At 44.7% G+C, this 27,861-nt stretch overlaps 1 protein-coding gene across 1 annotated transcript in view; it reads right to left on the bottom strand.

Moving 5' to 3' along the window:
- The window catches only part of TTC21B (tetratricopeptide repeat domain 21B), a 557,642-nt gene that overhangs the window by 452,288 nt on the left and 77,493 nt on the right, over nucleotides 1–27,861 (bottom strand). Inside the window, exon 4 of the mRNA XM_085645393.1 lies at nucleotides 14,778–14,944. Coding sequence (XP_085501519.1) covers nucleotides 14,778–14,944 — 167 coding nt within the window. The remainder of the gene's footprint in view (nucleotides 1–14,777; nucleotides 14,945–27,861) is intronic.

Below are 27,861 nucleotides of genomic sequence, written 5' to 3'. Positions count from 1 at the left end.
GAAGTATAAACGAGTGCCCGTGAGTAAACGGTAAAAGGTAACAAAAGATGGGGTGTGACTAGCGCGTTTGTGATGCTAACGAATAGTGAAGAGTGTAAAGTGCCTAAAATTGTTAATTTGAAGTAGTAGCGTCGTTACAGGTTGTGCCGATAATGATAGTGAGGTGTTGTGCGGTTAATACGAAGCTGTTAGAGTTAACGTGTGGAAACAATGTTGCTAAACCTACAAGAAAGTAAATTACATTGTGCGCCGATGTTTAAATGCGTAGTCTCTTACCGGGTGTACGGGATTCAGAAGCGTGGATTCAATGGTGAAGTGGTGATCGGGATTGGTGCGTGGATTTTAAAAAACGAAGACGTGATCACGTGATACAGGTAATGGGTCAGAGAGTGAAAACAGACTATATGCTGGTGGTGAATGGTGATGTGACCTAGAAGAAGGACTGAGAACGTAATGCAAAGAGTAAGATATGTGAAGAAATTAACGTGGTCATTGAAATTGAGAAGTGGCAATTAGAACGAGGTAACATGCAGTAGGAAATAAACAAGATATGGAGTAGGTTTATATCGTGGATTGATTTTGGAAAGATGTGGGGAGGTTGAGGGTAAACAGAGGGGAAGACAGAATAAGAAAAAAAACAAAAAACGTGACATGTTTAAGAGCAGTGACAACATTTCAGAACAGGGCATCGTTTGGGTAAAAAAATGTTTGTGGATAATGTTTTCTGGATGATGACATGTTAAAGGTAACAAGAAAATTCTGTGCGGTCATTCATTCCTTTTGGCTTCATAGAGTTCAATAGGTAAATCCAATGATTTTCTCGTTGTAGGAGAAAGTTGTGGTTGTCTCTCTCTTCTTTTTTCTCAATGGTTTCCAAGATGCAGAATTTTAATTGGCTTACTGAGTGTTTAGCCTCGGTGAAATGTTGGGCAACTGTAGACTTCATTTGTTTGTTTCTTATGTTGGACTTGTGTTCGTTTAATCTAACCTTGATTTTTCGTTCGGTTTGACCAACATAAACCATGCCACAGGGGCATTTAAGCATGTATATGACGTTGTTGGTGTCACAAGTGGCTGTTGTTCTGATTTTAATTTTGTGTCCTTTCAGAGGATGTGTTATATGCGTGCCTTTGATGATGTTATGACAGTTATTGCAGTTTAGGCATGAAATTGTGCCTTTTGCTGTTTGTTGGATGGTTGGTTGCATTTGTTGTAGAAGTTCCCCTATGTTCTTATTTCTGGTAAAAGCAAATATGGGAGTTTCGTCAAATATGTGGTTGAAGTCTTGTTCCAATGTGAGGAGTTGCCAATGTCTACGAATAATTCGTTTGTATGAATTACTCAGAGTTGAGTATTTGGAAACTATGGTGATTTGGTTTTTGGGATCTTTGATTTGAGGCTTCAAGAGTTCACTGCGAGTCTTCGTGGATGATCGTTTCCGTGCTTCATGCAATACCTGATCAGGGTATCCTCGAGATCTGAATCTATTCATTAGGGTGTCCGTTTGTATGTTGGATCTGATTGGGTTGGAAACAATTCTTTTGATCCTGAGCATTTGTGAGTATGGAAGGTGTTGTTTGAGGGGTAGGGGATGGAAGCTGTGAAAGTGAAGGGTATTGTTCCTGTCTGTGGGTTTACGGAAAAGATCTGTTTCAAAGTTAGTGGAAGCTCTGGTGATGTTGACGTCCAAAAAGGTGATAGAGTGGGTGCTGGTGTTGTAGGTAAACTGTATGCGCTGGTCGATGTGGTTAAGCCGTTTTAATTGATTTTCAAGGATGTCATTAGGGCCGTTCCATATTATGAATATGTCATCTATGAATCTTAGGTAGAGTTTTAGGTGGTCCGTCCAGGTTTTTGTGCTCAGGATGTGATCTTCTTCGAACCGATTAATAAAGATATTGGCGTACGCCGGGGCTGCACAATTTCCCATAGAAGTGCCCGTTAGTTGCTGGAACCACTCATTGTTGTATTGGAAATAGCTGTGTAGAAGAGTAAATTGCATCAATTCCATTAGAAAAACTTGTAGATCTAGTGGATAGTTGGTTTGTAATAATGCGTGTTCTATGGCTTCCAAACCAGATGAGTGTGGGATAGATGTGTACAGGGAATTCACGTCCACTGTACATAAGATGATGTTCTCATCACTGTTGATAGTTGTTTGATGTAATTTGGTTAGAAAATCAGTTGTATCCTTGATGAAGGATCTCATGTTGTAGACGCTGGGTTGTAAGTGGCGGTCGAGATATTTGCCCACTGGTTCATGAATGCTTCCTCGTGTGGTTACAATGGGTCGGCAAGGTGGTTGAGTTGGATGTTTGTGAATTTTTGGTACCAAAAATATAGTTGGACTTTTTGGGTTGGGTTGTGTGAGGTATTATTTGACTTTATCGTTGATAGTACCCATTTCAAAGGCTTTTTGGATCAAGGATTGTAGAATTCCCATGAAAGATGTTGTGGGGTTGAATGCCAGTTTCATGTATGTGTTTTCGTCATGTAGATGTAGAGTTATCTGGGAGTTGTAGTACTGGGTGTTGAGGATGACGAGGGCTCCTCCTTTGTCGGCCTTTGTACAAGTGATGTCTTTGTTTTGTGCAATGGCTTTAATGATGCCTAGTTCTTTGTTGGTGAGATTTTGAAGTTTGGATGTCTTCTTGGGATTGAGTTTCGCTATATCTTTCTTGACTATTGATTCGAACAGGTCAAGACTTTTGTGGCTTATGAGAGCCATGAAGGTGCTTTTAGTTTGTAAACCCATGAGGGGATCTTGTTCCTGTTCCTTAGTGGTTTTTAAGATGTTATCAAAGAAGTGACGCAGTCTGAGTTTTCTCGTCAATTTGAAAAAACTGATGTCGAGTTCGAGCGTGTTGCTGGATGCTGTTGGTACGAAGGACGTGCCTTTCTGTAGGATCCTAAGTTGAATGTCACTGAAGTGGTAATCAGAGATGTTGATGACTAAATTCTCTGTTGATTCGCTCGCTTCTGTCGGTCCTTCTTGGTTGAAGTTGTCCGTGTTTGAGGTTGATCCTTCTCTTTCTCTTTCTCTTTGTCTCCGTTTTTTTCTGTTGCTCCTCCTGGGTCGTCTTGGTCTGAGTGGCCTACCCCTAAAAAAGGAGTAGGTGAAGATACCGTTTCTTCAGAAGTAGCGGAAGTTGAAGATGTGGTAGATGTTGAAGGTACATTGGTTGGTGCCATAGTTTCTGGTGTGTTATCTCTAGGAGTGAATTTCCTGGGTTGTTGAGTAGGATCGCTATCCGATGATGACGTGACAGTGTTAGCTGAGTATGGTTTGTTTTGTCGCCGTTTGGCGTATATTTCTGCCCACGAATATACTTCTCCCATCTTATAATCCGTAGTATCCCTGCGGAATTTACGGACTTTGCGTTCGTTCACTTCCGCGGTATGTTTGGCTAGTTGAGAGTTGATGTTCTCTAGAATGTTGGTCAGTTCCTCAGATGTTAGTAAGCTCTGTAGTTCGTTTTTAATGTCGTTGATATCCTTCGTGAGTTCTTCCAGTATGAATGATAGTTCTTCGATGATCAAAAGGATGAGATCAAGCGAACATTTGTTCAAAATTGAACAAATGAAACGGCTTAACCACATCGACCAGCGCATACAGTTTACCTACAACACCAGCACCCACTCTATCACCTTTTTGGACGTCAACATCACCAGAGCTTCCACTAACTTTGAAACAGATCTTTTCCGTAAACCCACAGACAGGAACAATACCCTTCACTTTCACAGCTTCCATCCCCTACCCCTCAAACAACACCTTCCATACTCACAAATGCTCAGGATCAAAAGAATTGTTTCCAACCCAATCAGATCCAACATACAAACGGACACCCTAATGAATAGATTCAGATCTCGAGGATACCCTGATCAGGTATTGCATGAAGCACGGAAACGATCATCCACGAAGACTCGCAGTGAACTCTTGAAGCCTCAAATCAAAGATCCCAAAAACCAAATCACCATAGTTTCCAAATACTCAACTCTGAGTAATTCATACAAACGAATTATTCGTAGACATTGGCAACTCCTCACATTGGAACAAGACTTCAACCACATATTTGACGAAACTCCCATATTTGCTTTTACCAGAAATAAGAACATAGGGGAACTTCTACAACAAATGCAACCAACCATCCAACAAACAGCAAAAGGCACAATTCCATGCCTAAACTGCAATAACTGTCATAACATCATCAAAGGCACGCATATAACACATCCTCTGAAAGGACACAAAATTAAAATCAGAACAACAGCCACTTGTGACACCAACAACGTCATATACATGCTTAAATGCCCCTGTGGCATGGTTTATGTTGGTCAAACCGAACGAAAAATCAAGGTTAGATTAAACGAACACAAGTCCAACATAAGAAACAAACAAATGAAGTCTACAGTTGCCCAACATTTCACCGAGGCTAAACACTCAGTAAGCCAATTAAAATTCTGCATCTTGGAAACCATTGAGAAAAAAGAAGGGAGAGACAACCACAACTTTCTCCTACAACGAGAAAATCATTGGATTTACCTATTGAACTCTATGAAGCCAAAAGGAATGAATGACCGCACAGAATTTTCTTGTTACCTTTAACATGTCATCATCCAGAAAACATTATCCACAAACATTTTTTTACCCAAACGATGCCCTGTTCTGAAATGTTGTCACTGCTCTTAAACATGTCACGTTTTTTTTTCTTTTTTTCTTATTCTGTCTTCCCCTCTGTTTACCCTCAACCTCCCCACATCTTTCCAAAATCAATCCACAATATAAACCTACTCCATATCTTGTTTATTTCCTACTGCATGTTACCTCGTTCTAATTGCCACTTCTCAATTTCAATGACCACGTTAATTTCTTCACATATCTTACACTTTGCATTACGTTCTCAGTCCTTCTTCTAGGTCACATCACCATTCACCACCAGCATATAGTCTGTTTTCACTCTCTGACCCATTACCTGTATCACGTGATCACGTCTTCGTTTTTTAAAATCCACGCACCAATCCCGATCACCACTTCACCATTGAATCCACGCTTCTGAATCCCGTACACCCGGTAAGAGACTACGCATTTAAACATCGGCGCACAATGTAATTTACTTTCTTGTAGGTTTAGCAACATTGTTTCCACACGTTAACTCTAACAGCTTCGTATTAACCGCACGACACCTCACTATCATTATCGGCACAACCTGTAACGACGCTACTACTTCGAATTAACAATTTTAGGCACTTTACACTCTTCACTATTCGTTAGCATCACAAACGCGCTAGTCACACCCCATCTTTTGTTACCTTTTACCGTTTACTCACGGGCACTCGTTTATACTTCTTCACAACTATTGTATCAGTCACTCTGCTTTACCGTTACTATCTCTTTGTGTCATGTTTCTATCGACGCTTTTCTCTTTATTTTTCCTCATCACACATATTGTATTATATCCTCGTTTAGTATAAATATGGTATATTGTATACTCACTATGTATATAATTCGCTTATAGATCTCCCCTGATGAAGGCAAATTTTGCCGAAATGCATTGGGAACGACTATGGGAATGATCATATAATTGTGAATTACAACGGAACTTTCGTCAGTCAAGGAGCAAAAATGCTGTTTGTTTTTCTATGAACGAATAGAAAACAATAAAAACTTTACCTTGAAAATATCTCAACTCGTGATGAACTATTTTCACCTAACAAATTAAAAACCGCATTCAGCGGCAATCAGCCAGTGCCTGGGGGACACACCCCATACTATTGGGGGTGCTTTTCAATGTTTCTATTTTCACTCCATCTCGGAGAGTGATACCCCGTGAGCACGGCACAACCTTGAGAACTTTACGAAATTTTAGGAAGTGCGCGTACCACCCCTTTTCTTTATACAATTCAGTCCGACTCTCAGTACGCAGCACACCATCAAGAACATGCAATTTGACGATATATCAAACCTTACGGACACATTGAGCGGATACTTTCGCTTTCGGACAGGATGAAGCTGCCAGAATTTATGCTCTTATACACGAGGATTCTACAACATATTCCAGTCACAACACTAAAGAACAGAACATCCGTCAACTTCTTTACCTCTCCAAAAAAGAAATCAATCAACGTCTTCATGCAAGCACCTTGATCAGATACCACAAAGCGCAAAGAATTCCCAGGGGTCTCAGAATACCACTAAAACCCTCGCTTTGTAAGAACCAGCAAAAATTTAAGGATAAATGGTTCGCAATTTTGAACAAATGTTCGCTTGATCTCATCCTTTTGATCATCGAAGAACTATCATTCATACTGGAAGAACTCACGAAGGATATCAACGACATTAAAAACGAACTACAGAGCTTACTAACATCTGAGGAACTGACCAACATTCTAGAGAACATCAACTCTCAACTAGCCAAACATACCGCGGAAGTGAACGAACGCAAAGTCCGTAAATTCCGCAGGGATACTACGGATTATAAGATGGGAGAAGTATATTCGTGGGCAGAAATATACGCCAAACGGCGATAAAACAAACCATACTCAGCTAACACTGACACGTCATCATCGGATAGCGATCGTACTCAACAACCCAGGAAATTCACTCCTAGAGATAACACACCAGAAACTATGGCACCAACCAATGTACCTTCAACATCTACCACATCTTCAACTTCCGCTACTTCTGAAGAAACGGTATCTTCACCTACTCCTTTTTTAGGGGTAGGCCACTCAGACCAAGACGACCCAGGAGGAGCAACAGAAAAAACCGGAGACAAAGAGAAAGAGAAAGAGAAGGATCAACCTCAAACACGGACAACTTCAACCAAGAAGGACCGACAGAAGCGAGCGAATCAACAGAGAATTTAGTCATCAACATCTCTGATTACCACTTCAGTGACATTCAACTTAGGATCCTACAGAAAGGCACGTCCTTCGTACCAACAGCATCCAGCAACACGCTCGAACTCGACATCAGTTTTTTCAAATTGATGAGAAAACTCAGACTGCGTCACTTCTTTGATAACATCTTAAAAACCACTAAGGAACAGGAACAAGATCCCCTCATGGGTTTACAAACTAAAAGCACCTTCATGGCTCCCATAAGCCACAAAAGTCTTGACCTGTTCGAATCAATAGTCAAGAAAGATATAGCGAAACTCAATCCCAAGAAGACATCCAAACTTCAAAATCTCACCAACAAAGAACTAGGCATCATTAAAGCCATTGCACAAAACAAAGACATCACTTGTACAAAGGCCGACAAAGGAGGAGCCCTCGTCATCCTCAACACCCAGTACTACAACTCCCAGATAACTCTACATCTACATGACGAAAACACATACATGAAACTGGCATTCAACCCCACAACATCTTTCATGGGAATTCTACAATCCTTGATCCAAAAAGCCTTTGAAATGGGTACTATCAACGAGAAAGTCAAAAAATACCTCACACAACCCAACCCAAAAAGTCCAACTATATTTTTGGTACCAAAAATTCACAAACATCCAACTCAACCACCTTGCCGACCCATTGTAACCACACGAGGAAGCATTCATGAACCAGTGGGCAAATATCTCGACCGCCACTTACAACCCAGCGTCTACAACATGAGATCCTTCATCAAGGATACAACTGATTTTCTAACCAAATTACATCAAACAACTATCAACAGTGATGAGAACATCATCTTATGTACAGTGGACGTGAATTCCCTGTACACATCTATCCCACACTCATCTGGTTTGGAAGCCATAGAACACGCATTATTACAAACCAACTATCCACTAGATCTACAAGTTTTTCTAATGGAATTGATGCAATTTACTCTTCTACACAGCTATTTCCAATACAACAATGAGTGGTTCCAGCAACTAACGGGCACTTCTATGGGAAATTGTGCAGCCCCGGCGTACGCCAATATCTTTATGAATCGGTTCGAAGAAGATCACATCCTGAGCACAAAAACCTGGACGGACCACCTAAAACTCTACCTAAGATTCATAGATGACATATTCATAATATGGAACGGCCCTAATGACATCCTTGAAAATCAATTGAAACGGCTTAACCACATCGACCAGCGCATACAGTTTACCTACAACACCAGCACCCACTCTATCACCTTTTTGGACGTCAACATCACCAGAGCTTCCACTAACTTTGAAACAGATCTTTTCCGTAAACCCACAGACAGGAACAATACCCTTCACTTTCACAGCTTCCATCCCCTACCCCTCAAACAACACCTTCCATACTCACAAATGCTCAGGATCAAAAGAATTGTTTCCAACCCAATCAGATCCAACATACAAACGGACACCCTAATGAATAGATTCAGATCTCGAGGATACCCTGATCAGGTATTGCATGAAGCACGGAAACGATCATCCACGAAGACTCGCAGTGAACTCTTGAAGCCTCAAATCAAAGATCCCAAAAACCAAATCACCATAGTTTCCAAATACTCAACTCTGAGTAATTCATACAAACGAATTATTCGTAGACATTGGCAACTCCTCACATTGGAACAAGACTTCAACCACATATTTGACGAAACTCCCATATTTGCTTTTACCAGAAATAAGAACATAGGGGAACTTCTACAACAAATGCAACCAACCATCCAACAAACAGCAAAAGGCACAATTCCATGCCTAAACTGCAATAACTGTCATAACATCATCAAAGGCACGCATATAACACATCCTCTGAAAGGACACAAAATTAAAATCAGAACAACAGCCACTTGTGACACCAACAACGTCATATACATGCTTAAATGCCCCTGTGGCATGGTTTATGTTGGTCAAACCGAACGAAAAATCAAGGTTAGATTAAACGAACACAAGTCCAACATAAGAAACAAACAAATGAAGTCTACAGTTGCCTAACATTTCACCGAGGCTAAACACTCAGTAAGCCAATTAAAATTCTGCATCTTGGAAACCATTGAGAAAAAAGAAGGGAGAGACAACCACAACTTTCTCCTACAACGAGAAAATCATTGGATTTACCTATTGAACTCTATGAAGCCAAAAGGAATGAATGACCGCACAGAATTTTCTTGTTACCTTTAACATGTCATCATCCAGAAAACATTATCCACAAACATTTTTTTACCCAAACGATGCCCAGTTCTGAAATGTTGTCACTGCTCTTAAACAGGTCACGTTTTTTTTTTTTTTTTCATATTCTTATTCTGTCTTCCCCTCTGTTTACCCTCAACCTCCCCACATCTTTCCAAAATCAATCCACGATATAAACCTACTCCATATCTTGTTTATTTCCTACTGCATGTTACCTCGTTCTAATTGCCACTTCTCAATTTCAATGACCACGTTAATTTCTTCACATATCTTACTCTTTGCATTACGTTCTCAGTCCTTCTTCTAGGTCACATCACCATTCACCACCAGCATATAGTCTGTTTTCACTCTCTGACCCATTACCTGTATCACGTGATCACGTCTTCGTTTTTTAAAATCCACGCACCAATCCCGATCACCACTTCACCATTGAATCCACGCTTCTGAATCCCGTACACCCGGTAAGAGACTACGCATTTAAACATCGGCGCACAATGTAATTTACTTTCTTGTAGGTTTAGCAACATTGTTTCCACACGTTAACTCTAACAGCTTCGTATTAACCGCACGACACCTCACTATCATTATCGGCACAACCTGTAACGACGCTACTACTTCAAATTAACAATTTTAGGCACTTTACACTCTTCACTATTCGTTAGCATCACAAACGCGCTAGTCACACCCCATCTTTTGTTACCTTTTACCGTTTACTCACGGGCACACGTTTATACTTCTTCACAACTATTGTATCAGTCACTCTGCTTTACCGTTACTATCTCTTTGTGTCATGTTTCTATCGACGCTTTTCTCTTTATTTTTCCTCATCACACATATTGTATTATATCCTCGTTTAGTATAAATATGGTATATTGTATACTCACTATGTATATAATTCGCTTATAGATCTCCCCTGATGAAGGCAAATTTTGCCGAAATGCATTGGGAACGACTATGGGAATGATCATATAATTGTGAATTACAACGGAACTTTCGTCAGTCAAGGAGCAAAAATGCTGTTTGTTTTTCTATGAACGAATAGAAAACAATAAAAACTTTACCTTGAAAATATCTCAACTCGTGATGAACTATTTTCACCTAACAAATTAAAAACCGCATTCAGCGGCAATCAGCCAGTGCCTGGGGGACACACCCCATACTATTGGGGGTGCTTTTCAATGTTTCTATTTTCACTCTATCTCGGAGAGTGATACCCCGTGAGCACGGCACAACCTTGAGAACTTTACGAAATTTTAGGAAGTGCGCGTACCACTCCTTTTCTTTATTGTTCAACATCTAACAGACACGAGCAGGGCCAAGGCTGTTAGCAGTTGAACATTCACAGCAAGATCTGTGAAAGGGGACTGAAGTCAGTCCTTGGTTCTCCCCAGCTTGGCTAAGCTGCTTTTCTTTTGTCCACATGAGCCAGGGAGACCCAGGAGCGGAGCAGCATTCCCCCTCCCTACCTCAGAGGCTCCAGTGACGGAGCTAGGGAGGAGAGAGTGGGAAGGCTCCTGTGTGGCTTTCGCTTTCCCCTGCCCACTACATGTATTTTGGAAAGGCAGGGGAAAGAGAAAGGCAGAGGCTGCTAGCTGGACTATACCAGTGAACATAGGCTGCTGCTGCTCTATGGTCTTCAATGGAGCTCTCAAAATTCCAATCTTCTAAAATCTTTGTATATTTTTTCCAGCCCCCTTTCACGTTAGATAGCTCAAAATCAACCATCAAAATTTAAAATCTGCATTTCACTTCAATCTCTCCACCATTCCTAGAGAAGATGCCTTTTCCTTCCATACCCTGGCCATTACATTCTTCAAGATTGTGACAGTATGCAACAATAATCTATACTGCTCACTGCTGAGCAAGATCGCTGTTGTAATGGGTCTCAATATCTGCATTCTGAAACGGGACTCCAGTCCAAATTGGAAAAAATATTTTCATTTTTAACAATATGTTAAAAAAGTAGAAGTTATAAAATCTCAATTCTTTCAAGAAACAAGCATTCCCAAATTTGAATAAAACACGCCAATGGCCAGTGGAAAAAAAATAAAGCATTGAAATACAGGGTATCAATTTAAATCGTTGAATTATCGGTTTGCCTAGTGCGACCCAATGAGAGAGCTGTCAGTCTGGCAAAGCCCACCTCCCAATAGCTACTAGCAGGTTTAATGATATACAAGAATGGTGTGGTTTTTTACTACAGCAGAAAAATCCAGATACCAATGTGATCATTTAAAAAAAGGTGGTAAACCTTTTCAGGCATAGGAGTTTGTCAATATTCTTTATGAGAAAGGAGACCGGTCCTAAGCTAACCAAGTAAGAAATGCCCATTTTCAAGAAGTGGACATTGATAACATAGTGCCACTAAGAGCATGCACAGTTAGTGGGGTAAAGTGTCTGGTATGGGATCTGAAGAATGGGTGGAGAAAGTTTTTAAACAGTTCTTGCTGAGAGATCTATTGTTTCTGTCTAAGGTGGGGGTAAAATATCAGAGGGTACCCTATGTTTCACAGAGGTTGGCAACTTACTCAAATTTATTTTCAGTATTTTGAAAGTGGAGAGTGAACAATTGGACCAGGACTTAGGTGACTGGTTAAACTACTTCAAACTGTTATTTATGTTTTTAGTCACGTTCATTTGTAATATGCTGAAACTAAAAACCCCATACATATTTTTGTGAGATCTTCTGGCACAGTGTAGAAGCTCTATTTAAGTTTGAGAGGAATGTTGGCACCAGCTGTATTCTACGGCTTTGAGGTTTATCTTCTCTTTATTTGGTTTCTTTGAGCATCACAGAGTTGATTTCTTATTTTTATGCCTTTTCTATATGAATAGGGTGAAACCCCTAATACTATCAGATATGGTATTGCGTAGAGTCCAGACTGTGGTTTAACCAGTCTTACTTGAAAGAGACAGCAAGTAGTAGACAGTCTTTATTAGCGATAGGAGATAAAATATAGCATCTTTGATGTGAGTGGGTTTCAGACATTGCTGGATCAGGATCTTTTCAAACAACTAATAGAAACAATACTGATGTTGTTTCAATGCAGATTAAGAATGCTCACTAATACTCATTAGACCCAAAATAGCCTGAACGTGCAGTGCCATGCTGATAGCAGAGAGAGAGTTGAAGTAATTCATGCAGCGTTCAGTGAATGAGTTGTCCCCCGTTGGGTGACAGATAACATAGATTTGAGCAGCCTTTGTACGAGTGGACTTAAGTCGCTCAACTGAGCATTGATATCTATAGAGAAAAGTTTCAGATTTCACATACTTGCAGTGAGCTGATTTAAAAAAAAATTATGGTGACACCACCCTCTATCTTGGTTATTGATCAAAATGGACAATAGAGGAGTTCGGTTGGATAAGGCGGTTAGGAACTTTTGCTGTAAAGCTGTTGCTGTCAGCAATGGTTCTCTGTCAAATGGATCTTAATGGTCTTAGAGTGGCAGCTGGCTAGTAAGAACGACACTGGTCAGAGGTGATGGGGTAGTTAGTGATTTGTATGGGGTAGATTTTTATAGTCTCTGCATAAGGGAAGTTACCAGTAGTGGTAGTTGATGACTTTTGAAAGTAGTGGGGCGTAAAAGTTCTTTCCAACTTTCATCTGTAACATGGTCCCAAGGTCTGAAAGGCACAATGTAAAAGCAGAAATCTTGGGACCAATGTCGGCTTTCCCATCTTAAGTATTTTATTTCACAAAGCCGCCCTTTTTTTCATTATCACATATGAGTGCATCTTTTAACTACTCAATTTCAGGATGTGCTCTGTAGAAAGATATCTTATGTTTGACTACATCGAAAAAAATGTTGCTTCATGTATCATAAGAAACTAGGCCATGTATACAGGGTATATGACAACTGACTTATAAAATTGTCATTAGGGAAGGGACACAGGAATGTTTCTTAAATTCATGTTAAAAAGAAATCATATTTAAAAACAGAGCAAGCACATATACTCTCATACACACACGCATACACGGTCACACACATCAGCACAAAGTCAGCCACTCATTGTGTTATAAGGCAGCTACCATCGGAGTGAAACTGCTGTGTTAGTCACTGTGAGTCACAGAGCCGTGTCACCTCTGGCATTGCTTCATGCAGCAGTCGTATGAGGGAATGGAGCTTGAGGTGCAGAGTATTGGTGCACCACAGAAATGCCAGAAATTCAGACCAGCAGTATGTCCTCCTGAGCCCCTCACAAATCCAATAAGTGAAATGTACAGATTTAAGGGAGGACACATTTATATGCAACCTACGAATGCCACCCCTCTCACCTTAACTCTGCTAGTCCGCTGCTCTCTATGATCGCTCACGCACTCGCTGATTATGTCATTACGGCCTGTGGGCCACGGAGTCAGCGCCCTGGGGCAGACAAAAGCAAGAGCTGGAAAAATGGGCCAAGCCAAGCACCAATGTAACTGCCCTGGCATATTTATCAAGGGCGAGGGAAGCACACGCTTGTGCATGCAGTTTCATCCTAGCAGTCAGAGCATACTGTGTATATTTTAATATGGAGTGGCCAGGCTTTAGATGAGACACGTGTGCACCAACTTTCCTCCGCGCCTCTCGTCATGAATGGTGCCCCCCCATCACAATCACACACACCAGTCAGGGCTGGTTATGAGATAGGCCATTTTGCACATATATCTTAAAAAGATCATAGCAGAATTTTCTGATGGTTGAGATTTCAGGTGAGAAGGTACATGTTCTCAGACAAGAGAGTTGATCTTCTCAGTTAAGGTAGAGGAAGCAGTGCATAGCAAGATTCAAGCGAGGCAAAGTCTAACAGACTGTGGTTGAGCAGAGAAGAAGTGCTTCCTTTTGTTTAAGAGATGGGGATGCCCAAGTTGGTACTTCTAGCAGTTTCATCATGGAAAGAGAAGAGGGTCTGTCATTTGGAGCAGGGATAATAGTCATAGGTATGGTAGGAGGTGATGAAGGAATGGGGATACAAGAGAGAATCGAAGATATGAGTTTTGTCTGTGATAAGGTAAAAAAACAGTGATATGTTTTAAGATGGAGGCACTGAGGGAATGTCTGTGATCCCCAATGTGAGATTAAAAGAGAAAAAAAGTTAAAATATAGGTTCAGTTGAGCTTTCTGGAGAAAAATAAGGTACATTAGTCGTTAAGTTTTCCGCATTAGAGAACTCCAGGTCCAGAGACATAAGTGGAATAATTAAAAGAGCAAAGTAAGTAATTGTGCTACGGACTAAATGAAAAAGTTTGCTAAAAGAGAAAACGAGATGGGATGAGTCTGAGGTAAGGTTCAATGTGAGCAGAAGAGGCGAGAAGTGACGATGATAGCGTAGAAGAGAGAAGTTTACATCAGTATGTGACCAGGCTGTTATGAGATTAAGTGGAATGTTGGGGTTTTGGAAAAAAGGCAAAGAGGAAGTTCTAACCTAATGTACATCATTGGTGACACCTCAATTGTAGCAGTCTATCCAGTTCTGGAGGCGGAACTCCTAGAAAGACAAATATTAACTAATTTATTTTTTAAAAGATCTGAAACAAAGAGTAGGAACACTGAAAAGGCAAGAGTAATGCTTGACATTGTGAAGAATTTTGAGTCAAGGAGTAACACTGAAAGGCAAGAGTAACAACATTATACAGACTCTTGAGGTAAAACAAGACGGAAAAAGTAACGTCAGGTTTTAGGTTTATTCGTTACTTGAACAGGTTACCTCTTTACTGCCACTGGAAACTTTGATCATTCTGTCAACGTATTCACGGGCTTTATCATAGCGTCCAACGTGCCATAAAAATAAACCTGCATAGTATAAGGCCTTCGGTCCTGCGGTCTTACGATCTTCCTTCATTTTTGCTTCATAATCATGAATAGCTGCTCGATCTGGTCAAATAACAAGTGAGAATCATTTCAACTTTAGGCAATATAGTCAATACACCATTTAATGCAACATTTGCTAAACTAGGTAAAGCAATCTAAATCTTTTTTGTTGTTTTTTTTGTTGCATTTTTTATATTTCTTTTTATTAAACACATCAATTGGATACAGGCAGGTGACTCCATCATTTCTCAGTGACATTGTACACATTTCAAAATATACACAGTTATTATAGTAAGTAGATCAAGGGGATTCAAGCGCATCAGCATCCATCTGCCGGTCTGGCGGGAGACAAATATCACCCCTGAAACGGTTCTTTGCTTCCCACACCTTATTCCATTTTCCAGGGCATCCCCTGGCTATGTAGACTGATTTCTCCCTGAACATGCACCAGCCCAGATCCTCCCTCCACCTCCCTACTTGAAGGGGTTGACTAGCACCCCACTGTTGAGCGATGTTACGTTTCGCTACCATAAATGCTAACGTTGCCCATTGCGTGGTGTAAGTGTTGAGATCCGTGGGTTCCCAGACATTTAATATGCATCTACGAGCCTCTGGCTGCAAGTCGATCCCCAGGACCGCTCGCAATGTGCGATGGACATCTCTCCAGTATGATTGTATATGTTGGCAGTGCCACAATATATGAATGAATGTGCCCAGTTCCCCACACCCTCTTCTGCACTCTCCACTTTCTAAATGACCCATTCGAACCAGGCAGGGACCCGTAACGTAAGTCCTATGTAGTATTTTAAGCTGCACTAACCTCAGCCTGGCCTGGATTGCACCCACCCGTGGGGAGGAGATCGCCTCTTGCCAGTCTTCGTCGTCTAGCTCTAGGCCATCTTCGTTCCAGTTTCTTTTAAGGTTTAGCAAAGGATCCTTAATGTTATTGACTAATTTCCTGTATATCAGGGAAATGGTCTTTTCTGGAAGTTGTCCGTCCAGTACCCTGTCTTGTAGGGGAGAGGCGTCTGGAAGAGTCGTATCCCTAGGGATTTGGGTGAGCAGCGCGTGGCGAACCTGAAGGTAACGGAAGTACTCGGTATCATTCAAACTGAACTGTAGTTTGAGTGAGTTAAATGTGTGGATTGTTCCCTTCCCCCAAACATCTTTGATTCGCAAGATCCCAATGAGATCCCACTTGTCAAAACCCTTAGATTTCCAGAGGTTCCCCAGTTTCTCCGAGTTCCACAGTGGAGTGGCTAGTGTGAGTTTGTTTTCCCACTTAAGGTGTCTAGTAACTGCATGCCATATCTGGACGGCGTGCGCCGTTGGGCCAGTCAGTGGGAATCTACGGGGCCTAGCATATAATGCTCTGGTATACTCTCCCCCTGGGAGCTGCCACCTATCCATGGCGTACCTGGGATCATTTGGGCAGCCATAGATCCCATGGTTGATAGCTGCAAGCTGGGACGCCCAGTAATATTTCTTTAGGTCGGGCAATCCTATTCCCCCATCATACTAATTGAGAGTTAACTTTGCAAACGCTATTCGAGGCCTACCATCCCAGAGGAGCTGTCTCTGGATGCCGGGACCGGATCCATTGTATATTGGAGTACATACAGGAACCGAGGCAGAGCCATCATTTTAAAAAGCACCGCTCAACCTAGCATGGAGAGCGGAAGGGATTTCCAGTGTGTGACGTCGTTTTTAAGTCTCAGCATGGGTGGGTCCAGATTGCTGGTAAAGCGGAGTTTTGAATCTAGTGTTATGTAAATACCCAGGTATCTAAAACCTTCAAGAGCAATCTGGATCGGGCAAGTGCTCGGAATGGCAGGCGGGTCACCCCGAAGGACGTATACCACCGATTTGGACCAGTTTACCGTGAAACCAGAGTATCTGCCTAAGATTGCCAGTACGTCCAGGAGACAGATCAATGATGCTCTCGGGTTGGTGAGATCTTGTCCTCCCACTCCAATGACCACCGCATTCCACGTATGGATCGGTCCTGCCTGATCCACGTCACCAGTGGCTCCAATGCCAATGCAAAAAGAAGCGGGGACAGGGGACAACCCAGTCGAGTGCCCCTGCTCAGCTGGAAATCTGGGGATTTGCGATTATTCACCACCACCCGGGCCATCGGGTCAGAATACAAGAGGCGAATCCAACCCGTGAACTCCATCCCGAAGCCCAATTTGCCCAGAACTGCAAATAAATAGGGTCACTCAACCATGTCAAATACCATGGTTGCATCCAGTGATACTAGGGTTGTCGGCTCCGTTATTGTAGGGGTTCTGCCCAGCACTCCATGTAAGCAATGTAGATTGAGGGCTGTATTCCGATGTGGCATAAAGCCAGATTGATTTGGGTGGATCAGGGTGGTATTGACTTTTATCAAACGCGTCGCTAGCAATTTCGCGAGGACTTTGGGCTCCACATTTAGAAGCGATATGGGCCTGTAGGACGCGCAGCTGGTTCTGGGTTTGCCGTCTTTATATATGACCACTATGTTGGCTACTCGTTGGTCATACGGAAGCTTCCCCTTCTTCCTGCTTTCCTCAAACATAGAACAGATGTAGGGGGCGAGCTTATTGGATCTCAGTTTATGTAGTTCGATGGGAAGACCGTTGGGTCCTGAAGCTTTCCCTGAATGCACACCTCTGATGGCCTGAGCCACTTCATCGTCTGTTAATGAGGATTCCAAGTAATCCCTGTTTTCGCCCGAGAGCGTGGGTAGTTTGATATCTCTAATCATCTCACTATTTTCTTCTTCAGTGAACCTGCTAGTCGTGCTATATACCGCGCGATAGTGGTCAGCAAACGCGTCTGCAATGGCCTGCGGGTCTATAATGGCACTGGAGTCTTTCCCCTGCACCTCTGGCACCAGTCTCGATGCCCATTCCCGTCTGTCCAGCCAGGCAATCAGCTTTCCCGCCTTATCTCCGTGTTAGTAGATTCTACTCTGGACCTCTCTACTCTGCGCCCTGGCTCTATCCCTGGCAATGCTGTGGAACTCGTCTTGCCTTAACTTCAGGAGGTGAAGGCCCTCTGGGGTTACCGCTCGGGCCATTTCCTCTTCTGATTTTAACACGTCCTCCTCTGCTCTTTCAAATTCAGCTTGTCTTTCCCTCTTTTTCCCTGCTATCAAGGAGAGCGTCTCTCCCCGGATGACAGTTTTGTAAGCCTCCCACGGGGTCTGTGCTGAGTCGACCGTACCCTGATTTTCTTGGAAGTATCTATCAGTGGCTTTGGCAATGCTCTTTCTTGTGGTCGGGTCTTTCAAGTACCATGGATTAATGGGGGCTACTCTACCGACACTAACATGGTCTAATTCCATCTTGAGCCATACAGGGGAGTGATCTGAAATACCCCGACCCAGGTGATGCACCTCACGGAGAGCATGGGCCTGCGCAGCCGGTACAAGGATATAATCTATTTGTGACAAACTGTGGTGCGTGCCCGAAACGTGTGTGTAGTGTGTTCTCCCTGGGTTATGTGCCCGCCAGCCATCCACCAGTCCCATTGTGTCCAAAAATTCAGGAAGCCACCTCTGAGAGGGCCTAAGTGCATGAGGCGGATGTCGGTCTAGTTCCCCAGCCATTACCGCGTTGAAGTCTCCACCCAGCACCAAGAGTCCCAGTGGAAATGTCAAGAAGATCGAGCTCAGGTCTTTGAATGTGTCTGTCTGCAGGCCAGGTAGGACATAGATTGAGACGAACGTGGCTGTCTTCCCTTCCCATTGGCCCTTAATCCCAATATATCTGCCACACTTGTCTGACCACACGGCTTGTATTGTGAGAGGGAATGAGTTTTTGATCAGTATGCCCAACCCTCGTGACCCAAAGGTGAATCCCGCGTGTGCCACCAGCTTATACCCTCCCCTATGTAGGGCCATGCACTTGTTCCCAATTAGGTGCATTTCCTGTAAAAGAATCACATCTGGGGTGTGTCTTCTGATGAACTGGTTAACCATCCCTCTCTTTACCTTGTCTCCCAGTCCATTTACATTCCAACTTAGTACGCTGACCCCCAATCCCTGTCTAGCGCTCGTCATTATGTCTGTGCGGAAATCCATCTTGCCGTGCATTTTCCTTTAATGGCGTCGAAACAATTAAAACTAAAAACAATTTAAATTCAAAATTAAGAAACATTATGCACCCCTCCCATCTCCCCCCCTTCCTGCACCACTGCTCGCAGTGTCCGCCCATTACAAAACTGGCAGAGTGCCTCTCGCCCTACACACAAATACTAACAACTAACTAAAGATAGTAAAGAGGAGGAAGGTCGGCACTCCATCCCCTCCACCCCCAAGTCCTTGTCCACATAAGTAAAGTGTTCCCTGAAGGTCGTACAAAGTTTGCGTCCAATTGCGGGGCTCCCAACCCCTGTACCTGACCATTGTTCATCGATCATCTCAGGCGGCTCTCAATCTTGTTCCTGTGTCTCCCGCTCTCCTCCATTGTCACGTGTCCCAGGGCCACTGGGGTGACGTTGTCCAGCCAGTCAGACGCCACCTCTGGATTGCTCTACCCTCAACCTCAACTCGAAGTCTCGCCGGGAACATCATGGCATATTTCAGTCCTTTGTCCCGGAGCTTCTTCTTGACAGCGCAAAAGTTTCTGCGTTGTCTCTGTACCAGCTGCATGAAGTCGGGAAAGAAGGAGCGAGTGGCATTCTCATAGCGCAAAGGGGGCGCCGCACGGCGGCCTGCAGGATTGCGTCTCGGTCTCTAAAGTTTAGGACCCGTGCAATCATCGGTGGCGGGTGCGCTCCGGGCTTGGGTCGCCCACCGGGACCCTATGCGCTTGTTCAATAGTGAAGAATTTACTAAAGCCCTTGGGCTGGAGGTGTGTTAGGATCAACTCCTCTAAGAGCCGATCGGGAGCCGGGCCTTCTGATTTTTCGGGCACTCCCAGGATGCGGATGTTGTTGCGCCGAGATCTCCCTTCATAGTCGTCCAGCTTCCGTTCGGCCGATTCACAGAAAGATTTCAGGTCACGTACTTCCCGCTGGAGCGGCGTCACATCCTCCGTCAACCTAGTTGTCTTTATGTCCAGCAATTTGACTTTTTCATTGACTTTGGTGAGGTCAGCCCGAATAAGATTCACCTCAATAGAGACTGTATCCAATTTATGATCTAACGACTCCATTTTTTGCCCTAAAGACGATCTGACCCAGTCAATGGCCGCCATAACATTCGGCAAGATCAATTCCGAAACTGGGCTCACGGAGTCCCCCCCTCCGCTGGACGTGTCGAGAGTCTGCCGGTGAGCCTTTAGGCAGAGTGTAGCGGTCTAGTTTATTAGTTTGGACCGGTCGCATGCCCTTGGTCATCCTAGGCTGGGTTTTGTCTGCGTCCGGCTTGGACGCCATGTGTAGGCCAAGTCCCAATGCTCACCAGTGGCTCCTTCCCAGGGTTTCCGTTTTTACGATCTATTGCCTGCAGGAATACAAGCCCCCCCCCCACACAAGGACAGGTCCTGGGCGGCGTCCAAACCAACAGCCCACTGGTGACATAATCAGAGTCCAGCAACTGTGTTGAGTGAAGTAGCCCCCAATCCCGCCTCTGTTGACCCACTCCCAGCTCGGGAGGAATGTTCTTTCCTTTTTGTAAAAATTGAGGTGGGGGCCCCAGATCTACACACAAGCCAGGTACTTATCTTCAGGGAGATCGGTGACCGCTTCTGCGCCTCCTGTTTGGTGTCTTTCACCCGCGTATCCGCAGCGACAGCGCCGGCCCCGGTCTCATGCAGCCACAGCTTCTCACCGGCACAGCTCCACCCCGGTGCAGCAGAAAATTAAGCCGGATGGCCGTCTTGCGCCCAGAATGGCGCCGCAGGCAAGAGAAGGTCTTTACTCGCGGCGCCGTGCCTTTGTGCCTCTCAGAGGAGGGGGGGGGGGACCGCCACACAAGTCACTCACCCCCGCTCCTCACTCGGACCCGCTGAGCCCCGGTCACACTGCCGGATCGGTACCAGCGGGCATCGGCGGATGGCGGTACCAGCACAACCGGCGACTTCCGGTCTGGGCCGCCGAGATCCTCTCTCCCCGCAGCAGCTTGCGCTTCACTCCGGTCCCCGGCTCTATCTGCGTCGACCAGGCCCAATCCTGCGGCAGTCGTATCTCCGGTTCCCAGGACCCCAGGTTTCCGCCCAACGGCACCGCAAACGTCCCTCTCTTGGTTGCCGTTCCTCAAGGGCAGGATGATCAGGATATTGGACCCAGGGGATGGTGGTGACAGAGCCGAGGTGTTACGTGGCCATCTTGGTCCGGCGCTAGGCTCCTCCCCAAGCAATCTCAATCAATGGCATTTTGCTTATTCATTATTTTCTGGACTAAATAAAGAAAACAAATAGTGAATCAACAATTACAAATAGATGATTGACCCCTTTGTCATTTATACAGAAGCATCAGTTAAACGAGAGGTTTGAAGATCTTCAATATTTTTGATGGCGCGCTACTGGCCAAAGGAAGGTCAGCACCTCTTAACAACATAAGACACGATAATACCCTGCAAAATTCCACAACTAAGTGAAACATACATAGAAGAATCCGCAGCAGCAATAGTTGTGATGCAATCCAGTCTGGGCTAATCAAATGCCATTTTGCCGGCCCCTGGAAATGTGTAACCAATCCAGCTGGGGCAGAATTCTGCAGCATGTTTGGTACCGGACTCCCCCAGACATGCTCACATTTTGCTTGCTTGTAAATCTCTGCTTTGGTTGCCAGTGAGATCCAGGACTATTGTTAAAGCGATAACCATCATTCACAAATAATTTCGCCCTGTCCTAGTCCCCTTCCTCACTAGACTATTTAACTCATTTGCCAACCCCGGCACCATCCCCCCGACAATGTTAGAAGCGGCAGGTGCGGTTATCCATAAGTCGGGTAAAGATAAACTGCAATGCGGAGCCTACAGGCCCATCTCACTTTTAAATATTGACTTGAAACTTTATACCGGAATCCTGGCCGCCCGACTTGCCCCTTAACTGCCAGGGCTTATCGATCCGGACCAGGCCGGGTTCATCCCAGCTAGACAAACTAGTGATAATACGAAACGGGTTCTACACCTAATCGAAAAAGCCTCCCGTATCCCCGGCGATTACAAGCTCCTCACCATGGATGCCGAAAAGGCCTTTGACAAGGTCCACTGGCCATACTTGGAGCAGGTTTTGCTTCGATTCGGCCTGGGGGATAAGATGCGGACGCACATCCTCAACTGCTATTGTGGCCCGTCTGCGACGGTACGAGTGAATGGTCATGCGTCTAAACCCTTCCCTATTCATAGAGGCACCCGGCAGGGGTGCCCATTGTCTCCCCTGCTCTTCGCCCTATATATGGAGCTCTTAGCACAAAGAGTTCGAGACCACCCCCAGATAACAGGCATATGCTTCGGCAGCGATACTCACGTCATTAGACTATATGCTGACGACGTCTTGGTCACCTTGACTTACCCTACCATGGCCTTGGGTGCCCTGCTTGAGGAGCTGGACTCCTTTGGAAGGGCATCCTGTTTAAAAATAAACATACCTAAATCTATGGCCCTTAATCTCTCCCTTTCTCCTTCGTCACTAGCAGAACTCCGGACTAGTTATCCTTTACAGTGGTCTAGTGACACGGTTCCGTACTTAGGCATTCAGCTGGCCACCACCTTGCAGGACATAAAAGTTATCAACTATAATGCAGTACAGGCTCATATTAGAGCCGAGTTGCGGCATTGGAAACATTTCCCCATTTCATGGCTGGGACGCATAGCAGCCGTTAAGATGACAATTCTCCCCAGACTCCTTTACCTCTTTCAGACTCTTCTGCTGGAGCCCCCCAAAGGGGGGCTCCAGCCGAAGCAGTCGGAGCTCACTCAATTTATCTGGTAGAGCGGCAAACCACGACTGAAGCGGTTAGTGAGTATTCTTCCCCCGCACGACGGAGGTTTGGGGATCCCGCGTCTCTCGCTCTACTTCAAAGCAACTCAACTGAGGTATTTAGTCGAGTGGAGTCGTGCCGAGTCAGAGAATCACTGGCTCTTCCAAGACTGAGCGACTGCTGGTACCTCTTTGAGGAAGATTCCATTCCTCCAGAGGTCTCAGCGCCCCCCTAATCTATATGCTTCTCAAATAACCCGCACCACCCTTCGGGCGTGGGACCGGCCGCACAGGCTTCACAAACTTACGACCTTCTCTTCCCCACTCACTCTTCTTTGGCAATTCGGACTTCAGCTCTGGGTTAGGCAAGACCTCCTTTCCCTTATGGAGGGATACCGGCTGCTTTGCTTTAGGTCCCCTGTACGATCCAGATGGGGGCTTTTTCCCAACATCGCAGGGACTATGGTCTCCCAGAATCAGAGCGATTCCATTATTTACAGTTGACACTGGGCGCTGCAGCCGGAGGTCCGCTCCCGTGCCCACACACTTCTTACACCTTACGAGCGATGGCGGATTACCCGCTCCTCAGACAAGAAACTGATCTCCGATTTATATAAAACGCTTTTATCCCGTTACTCATACCTTTCACGCTGGTCGAGCCAGATGGGAGAAAGATCTAGGCCGAGAGCTTACAAGCAAAGAATGGGAAGGGATCTGCTATAGAGCGCGACATACTGCGACCCACATTGGACTTACCAAGACATTTACCAAGCTTGCGTACTACTGGTACTATACCCCGGAGAGACTGAGCCAATTCGACAAAACACGTAGCCCCGACTGCTGGAGAGTGTGCGGGAAGGTTGGCACCCTCGTACATTTATCATGGGACTGTGAACACTTGACTGCATACTGGAAACAGGTCCTCGATGACTTGATCAACACCTGGACACAGAGCTCCCCAGACTCCCAGAATACTTATTACTGGGGGTTCCTAACCCCATTACTTACCCCTTAAAATCCAGAAGAGGGAAGCAGATACCATTGGCGCTAGGTTCCGCCACACAAAATATCCTTATTCACTGGAAGTCCACACGCATTCCCACACATACTTGGTGGTTTCACCGGCTATGGCATATCCTGGGTATGGAAAAGATTACACTCACTGTAGCAGGCAAGGGCTCAGGATTCAGGGACCTGTGGCAGCCTTTCTTGTCCCTTCTGTCCCAAGACTTTAGGGAATTAACCTGTCCTGATTATTTGCGTCTACTATGCCTTACGTCCCCGGAGGCCCCAGCTGAGGACTAAGCGCGCTGGAGCTTGGGGTTCTTCCACACATCGGAGGGCTAGAGGCGGACGCGAGATACAGAAAAGGCCGCCTCCTTATCCTCCTTCTTTCTTCCTTGTCTTTGGGTAAGGGGGTTTGCCTTTTTTCTCTTTGTATTTCATTTTATTTTTTGACAATTTGGTAATTTAAAGGTCATATTCTCGCTTGGAGACCTTTGTGGCCCTCCAGGCTGATTGGCCCCCGTCATGCTGATTTACAATGCCTGACATTTGTTTCAATAAAAAGAGTTAAACCATAAAAAAAACAAAAAATTGTACTGAGGCTTATGGTGCATTTCACACTTACCACAAAGGATTGCCTCAGGAACTGGCATGTAATAAGCTTCAGAAAGGGCAGAGCAGTCTGTTGCACTGTGAAATTCTCAGATAGCTGGAAAGTATATGAGTTCACTACAATTCATGATGAGAGCACATTTCTGGTTAAAGTTTTGGGTCAGTTGGCATATGTACACGAACTCTGTATACTTGCTAATAACTTTTACTAATAAAAATGCAAACCCACGTGTGTAGCTGGGATTATCACAGGCGACAGGAACAGATGAAAACGGTGACCATATAAAGTCAATCTGGTCTTCGCATTGTCTGCGGCTAGATATATCCTGGTCTCCCGTAACCTGCACAAGTTTGGTGGTAGGAATTTTGTGAATTCCTGCAGACTCCAAAACATTCTCTCACATGGCATCATGGGTAAGAACAAAGTTTTCAGAAATGACTATTAGGTAGGATTCACTGGATGACAGCAGAGCCCCGGCCCAAATACCACAGCTACCCACATCGTCAATTTTCATGGCCTAATAAGATGTCTACAAGCTTTGTTTTGGAGCATATCCTGTTGCAGGGCTAGAACCAGCCACACAAGTAGGGTACCGTTTTTATGGAGAGAAGTGCAAGCACACAGAATCGTAGAATATTTGCTATTTCAAATGGAGTTTCTCTTTACTTTTGGCTACCAAATGTAATCCAGCGAGCAAAATTTTGCAAAATGCCCTCTGAATCACATGATAGCATGGGTTACTCGGAAACCAGAGTTGTACAAATAAACTTAACTCCTAAACTCAATATCCAGGGCAAATTGAAAAAATGCATGGGTTTCCATCATATGTATTTTTCATTAGATTTCACCATAAGAATTTTGTCAGAACCACTTTCAGAGGGACCCAAAGAACCCAGGGGCGGCAGGGCCCAACCGTGGTGGTTGAACCCTTTTAGTCCTGATGTCTTGGGTCCTGACCTACTATGGATTGTGAGCAACTAGGTAAAGTCCTTCTGCACTTGACTCACAGTGGTTGTTGTGGACAAGCAGTCAAAGACTCTGTCAGGGTGCAAGAGGGCAGGTTGGTGACTAGTGTAGATATAGGTGGGTGAACACGGTACAGAACTCAAAGTGCAAACAGTATGAACAATAAAGCAATGTCCAGTCAAATGCTTGCTGTATGGACAAGTATGTTATTTCTGACTATACACATGCAAAGTAATAGCGATACTCGTATGCGATAATGCCCTCCCCTTGTGGCCGGGCTCTACTAATGGTCAGGCAAATCCCGATCCCACCTTCTACCTTGGAAAATGTACAGGGTTATTCCCCATTCACTGGTGTATGCATTCAGAGATTGCGTACTAGTAGGCTGTACTCTTTGACTCTTTAGTCTTTAGTTATTAGTCAAAAGTGGACTTGGCAAGAGACGAAAACATTCTTGTATACATATATACTGTATATTTTTCTGATCTCGGGTCAACACTCGGAAAACGGACGATAGAGACCGTTACTTTTTGACTATTCCTTGGATGTTCTAGTGTTTTTAACCAGCTCTCTCTATTTTTGGTGGGAACCTTACCTTCTCTGTGTTTTTGAACTATCCGGTCTGCCTCGGGTGTCTTGCCGTTTGAGCAGAGAGAGTTTCCTTTGGGCTTCTTGGTTTTGCTCCTCAGCTGGCCGCCATCTTTGCAGTTGACTGTCCAGCTTTTCCTTACTTCCGAGTGTTTACGCATATATGGAGAGGGAAACATGGGCGCACAGTGGACGTGCGTAGCGTGCGCGCCGCTGGAGAGCCAAAGGTAAGCCCCTCTGCGCCTGGACGGCACCAGGGGCCAGGAATGCTGCCTGTTTTAACTTAGCAGTAAGAACGTACTCAAGGGCCCAACTTTTGCAGTGGCGCCCGAGAAACTGCACGAGGAGTGTGTGGACAAACTTATTATTAACAGGGGAGGATGAGTACTGTCAGCACTGTCAACTTAGCCCTTTCAACGGTGTGGCCATTGTCTCAGGCACTTTTAGTAGGGCCTTGGGGCCAGGCAAAGAGAGCTCGGCAGGGGCTGGGACTAAGGAAGGGCGGAAGGCTAGCTATATTCAGGGGGCATTAATTAACGCACGTTACATGCCTAAGCATAAATTTGAAATTGCCTTGGCCATTCAAACGCTTAGCCTGGACTACCTTTTCATCAATGAGATGTGGGCTAGGGAGGACTCTGGTCCTGATCTGGTAGATTCTGTCCCTCCTGGCTATATTATTCATAGATGTGACCGGTTAGGTCGAAGAGGGGGCACCTGGCCCAAGTGGCACATGAGAGACTTAGTTGTACCCTCAGTCCTGTGAAGAAAGACCCCAGGTATCTCATTGGAGGCAGCCTCTTTTGGGATTAAGGTATCCGAGTATTACACTTTTGCAGGCCTTCTGACATACCGCCCGCCTGATCTGCGATCTAAGTTTGCAGAGACTTGGTGTAAAATCAAGGAACTGTTTGTTACCTTCGCTCAGTATACCATCTTAGGGGGACTTCAATTTTCATTTTGACAATAGTCAGGACAATGACTCAGCTCTCTTTCTGGATCTCATGATAAATCTGGGTTACGAGCAGTTAGTTCAATCTCCGACCCATACAGTGGAACACACCCTGGATGGCGTTTTTTCTAATCACAAAAATGTGGTTACTGAGGCAGGTCAGCCCCTTAGTTGGGTTGATCATTTGCTGATTGGGTTCAAAGTATTTTTGCCATGCCCTAGGTTGGGCAAAAAAGGGTCCCTCTCCCAGGCATATACGCTGCAGACGCATGAAGAAAATCACAGCTGGAAACTGGGAGACAGCTCTAGTAAATGGTATCAGATGATAGAAATACTTCACACCGACCTGACACTCTCTCACGATCAAAATCTCCTTCCCCAGTTACAGAGCCTTAAAAGTGATGTCATACACTGGATATCGCTCCCTCTGTCCCTAATGGGGATGGACGCATTGTTCAAGATGTCTCTTCCCGGTTTCCTTTATGCTCTCCAAAATACACCACTCCCAGTGAAACCAGAATATTTCAAATCAATCGATTCCTCCCTGAGGGAGCTCCTCTGGGAGGGGAAACCTCCATGGATATATCTTTCCAAACTCACAAGAGGGTGGTACGACGGAGATATAGCACTCCCCGACATAGGAAGATATTACTGGGCAGCTCATCTCACTGCTATTAATCACTGTACATACGGACTGCAGAATGACCCAGGCTTTCACGTGGATAGATGGCTGCTCCCCCGAGGGAGTTACAGGGGAGCGCTATATGCAAATCCATCTAAAGTGAAACTAACGGGCCCACCAATCACTCGGTTAAGGTGTGGAGAGAGGTCATACTGAGTTTGGAGTGGAAGGACAAAATCACGTTGGCCACCCCACTCTGGGATACAACCCAGTTGGTTAACCTGAGTGTCACTAAAGGGTTTGACCAGTGGAACCTTATTGGCTTATCCTCAGTTGGGGACCTGTGGAAGGAAGGAGGAGTACTCTCCTTTGACC

Source organism: Triturus cristatus, chromosome 3_1 (assembly GCF_964204655.1).
Source record: "Triturus cristatus chromosome 3_1, aTriCri1.1, whole genome shotgun sequence".
In the NCBI taxonomy this organism is placed as follows: domain Eukaryota; kingdom Metazoa; phylum Chordata; class Amphibia; order Caudata; family Salamandridae; genus Triturus; species Triturus cristatus.
This window is presented reverse-complemented; position numbering and strand designations above follow the sequence as displayed.